This window comes from Vollenhovia emeryi, unplaced genomic scaffold (assembly GCF_000949405.1).
Source record: "Vollenhovia emeryi isolate VEMERY1.0 unplaced genomic scaffold, V.emery_V1.0 DF942439.1, whole genome shotgun sequence".
Classification (NCBI taxonomy): domain Eukaryota; kingdom Metazoa; phylum Arthropoda; class Insecta; order Hymenoptera; family Formicidae; genus Vollenhovia; species Vollenhovia emeryi.
The window spans coordinates 1-3,798 of NW_011963927.1; the positions used below are offsets into that span (position 1 = coordinate 1).

The following is a 3,798-nucleotide window of genomic DNA, read 5'->3' on the forward strand; positions in this document are numbered from 1 at the left end:
CCGGCCGCGCCTTCCCGGTTACCCCCGTTACACGTGGAATGCGCGGAATGCGGCCACTTCCGGCCGCGCCTTCCCCGCTACCCCCGTTACACCCCCCCCTCCTTTCGGAGAGCGAAATTTCCGACTTTTCGCTCTTCGAAATTCTTAATTTTATTTCTTACTTACGGTTTATACTTGGCGCTTCGACCAATGTCGCACGTCTCCGGTGGCTGGATTGAGGCGGAGGGCGTATTTAATCTTCCCGATCCGGGTGCGCCAGCGCTTACTGCCGATGGGCACCCGGATCAGGCACCCGTCCACCACCACGTCCCGCTCCTCCCGCGGTGTCGGTCTCACACAGAAGGGGTCGCGGGGCATCCGCGGCTCCGTCCTCTTCTGCGTGGAGTCCGGTGTTGGTCCGGGGGTAGCGGTGGCTGGCGTGTTTCTTGTCGCTGGTGCGGGGGGCCGAACGATTGGGGCGGCAGTGTGGGTGGCCCTTATACCAGGGCCCGGAATGGCCGTGTGGACGTTTCTGCTGGCGGCTGTTCTGGGCGTGATGGCTGGGGCCGCGGCTCCGGCTGCAGAAACGGCGGATGTTCTTCCTCCGTCCGGGGGTCTCACCAACCGGAAAGTGTGGCGCGGGACCACTTCGATAAGCCTGATGGTGGGCCCGGCGGTCGGAGCGGAGGCGGGAGCGGCGTCGGTCGGTGGCCCGTCCTCCTCCTCGGAGAGGTTGATCACCGGCATATCCTCCGGTGGTCGCCATCGTCCGTCGATCCCGCGGCGGATCCTCTCCGGGTTATTCCGGACGCGCCGTGAGACGACTTTCCGCCAAAATTTCTCCGCCTTACTTGTTCGGTCGCCCGGTGGATGGCTCGGCGTTAACCCGGCTAGGGGCGGCTTGGCCGGCGGCACGAACATCCGCGGGAGCGTCGGTGTCCTCAGCGTTGGGTCCGTCATGTTGGAAGCTCGGCGGCAAACTAATTTTTCCGCGTCCGGCTTGCGAAGTTTTATTGGACGCGCGTGGGTGGAGGGGGAAAGCAGGGTGGCCCTCGTTCGGAAAATTCCGGAAGTAGTTCGCGGAAGTAGTTTGGGCGAGATACAAGTCCGACAGGAATTTAAGTGAAATACAGGCCCGGCGGTAATCGTAAATAACAGGCGATCGCCGCAAGTTAATCAAAAACGCCTTACTATGCTGCGGCTATGGTCCGGAACTTTTCAGGAAATATCGTCCTCGGAGGTAATCCGGGAAATACAATCTTTCGAAGTAATTTGGCGAGATACAGGCTTCGAAAAATAGTCCGCGCGGAGTACCGGCCCATTATCGAGTTTGATTTGATTTGAGGTCGCGTATGTGTACACGCGACACGGTATTTTTACCGTCGATGGTTTTCAGATCGAAGACCACAGGCGATCGCACCCGGTGAATAATAAAAGGACCCTCGAATTTAGCCGCGAGCTTTGCATTGAAAGCATCCGCTTTGCTGGATAACTCGTGCGTGCGCTTCCACACTTCTTCCCCGACTCGGGGCCTCCAATCGCGGCGCCGGAGATTATAATGGTGCTGTTGCCGCTGAAAACTCTGCGCCAATTTTACTTTCGCGAGTTCCAACGCTTCCCGGATCTGTTTTATTCGCGTCTCGGAATCTTCTTTTTCCGTATTTTCAGATGCTTGGCCTACACTCCCGGACGGTCGCAATTCTCTGCCGAAATTCAAGTAAGCTGGCGTGTATCCTGTTGATTCGCAGTGCGCGGTGTTATACGCATAGGCTATCTCTGGGATGAATCTATCCCATTTCTTCTGGGATTTCTCTATTGTCTGAGAAATCATAGTCTTTATGACTTTGTTTGCTCTTTCGACCGGATTGCATTGTGGTGTGTATGGCGGTGTCAGGCGGTGAGTGATCTGGTATTTGTTGAGCAGGCTTTCGACATCGGTCGAGATAAATTGTCGGCCATTATCGGTGATTAGAATTCGCGGACAGCCATGTCGCAACAGGATTTTCTCTCGGAGGGCCTTCGCTACCGCGGTTCCCGTGGCTTTTCTCATCGGTTGCAATTCAATCCATTTGGTCAGTTTGTCTTGCAAGACCAGAAGCCATGTATTGAGATTTTCTGATCTTGGAAGCGGTCCGACCAAATCGGCGGCTACGATCTCCCAAGGTTCCTTCACGTCGAGCGCATGTAATGTTCCCGGGGGGTTTACGCTGTTCGGTTTTAAATCGTTGGCAATTATTACAATTGCGCACATATTGTGCTGCCTCCCGAAACATTCCAGGCCAATAGAATGTTTTCGCCAGGCGAACGATGGTCTTCGCGATGCCCAAGTGCCCTGCTGGTGGATCGTCGTGGTTTTCACGCAAAATTCTGGTCTTCTGGTCGCCGGAAATGCAGATCTTCCATTGTTGTGCTTCAGGAGTCTCGTTGTAGTCGAGCGTATGTAGAATATGCCGGTGGAGCTGGCCATTCTCTATCCGGTAGTCAGGATTTAATTCGGGGTGCTCTTCTACCTCTCGGTACTTTCGACTGTACCAGTCGGATGACGGAACTCCCGCCGCACAAACTTCGAGCGGTTGTCTGGAAAGCGTATCGGCGAGTAGGTTATCGGAGCCTCGTCGGTACTGGATCTCAAAGTCGTACTGCCCTAGTTCTAGCGCCCAACGAGCCAGTCGTCCGGTAGGGCTCTTGATGGAATTTAGCCACTTTAGGGAGTGATGGTCGGTCAGGACGATGAAGTGATACCCCTCCAGATAGTCACGGAATTTCCAGATGCCCCACTTGATTGCAAGGCATTCTAGCTCGGTTGCCGAGTAATTTTTCTCGGCACTGGTGAGTGTCCGGCTGGCATAGCCGATCACCCTTTCGGATCCGTGTATCTGTTGGGTAAGTGCGGCGCCTAGCCCTTCTTGGCTGGCATCGGTCTGGAGAACGAATGTCTGGCTCCAATCTGGACAGGATAATATTGGAGCATTCGTTAATAACTTTTTCACTTCATCAAACGCGGCTTGTTGCGTTTCCGACCACTCCCATTTCGCTCGTTTGCGCAGGAGACGGTGTAACGGGGCAGCGACACTGGATACGTCTTTCAGGAAACGTCGGTACCATGAGATCAAACCCATGAAGCGTTGGATTTCTTTCACGTTTCTGGGCGGCGTGAGATTTATTACGGCGGCGGTCTTGTCTGGATCGGCGTGCAGACCATTCTGATCGACGATGTGTCCGAGGTACTTTAATTTTACTCGGGCGAACTGGCACTTTTCCGGATTTGGTTTCAATTTGGCGTTTCTCAGTCGCTCAAAGACAACTCTCAAGGTTTCTAGGTGCTCGTCAAACGTCTTCGAAATGATGACGATGTCATCCAGGTACGCGAAGGCGTTCGGGAGCAACTCCGGTGTGATTACCTGGTCGAGCAATCTCTGGAATGTAGCAGGCGCAGAATGTAAGCCAAAAGGCATTACATTGAATTCAAATAAGCCCTTCCCCGCGACGGTGAAAGCGGTCAAAGGCTTACTTTCTGGCGTCAGGGGCACTTGCCAGTACCCGTTCTTTAAATCGATGGTCGACAAGTATTTTGCCCCTCTGAGCTTATCCAACGTCGCGTTGATTTGCGGCAATGGATAAGCGTCTTTGCGGGTGACTTTGTTTAATTTCCGATAGTCGATGCACAGACGCGGTTTGCCGTCCTTTTTCCGGACTACAACGATCGGAGAACTCCAGGGACTGGTTGATGGTTTGATTACTCCTTCGTTGAGCATTTTCTCGATCTCCTCCTCGATGATGCTTTGCATCGCCGGGTTTCTTGGCCTATACCGTTGTTTG

General features: G+C 54.0%; 1 protein-coding gene across 1 annotated transcript; it reads right to left on the reverse strand.

The window, feature by feature from the left end:
- Nucleotides 1-168: 168 nt before the first annotated feature.
- LOC105568838 (gametogenetin-like) lies at nt 169-939 on the reverse strand. Its single transcript, XM_012024824.1, has one exon. It carries the CDS (start codon nt 937-939, stop codon nt 169-171), a length of 771 nt encoding a protein of 256 aa, XP_011880214.1.
- Nucleotides 940-3,798: the final 2,859 nt, after the last annotated feature.

What these genes read in the sequence shown, in the direction of transcription:
- LOC105568838 (XM_012024824.1), bottom strand. Translation starts at nt 939, where the DNA reads ATGACGGACCCAACGCTGAGGACACCGACGCTCCCGCGGATGTTCGTG.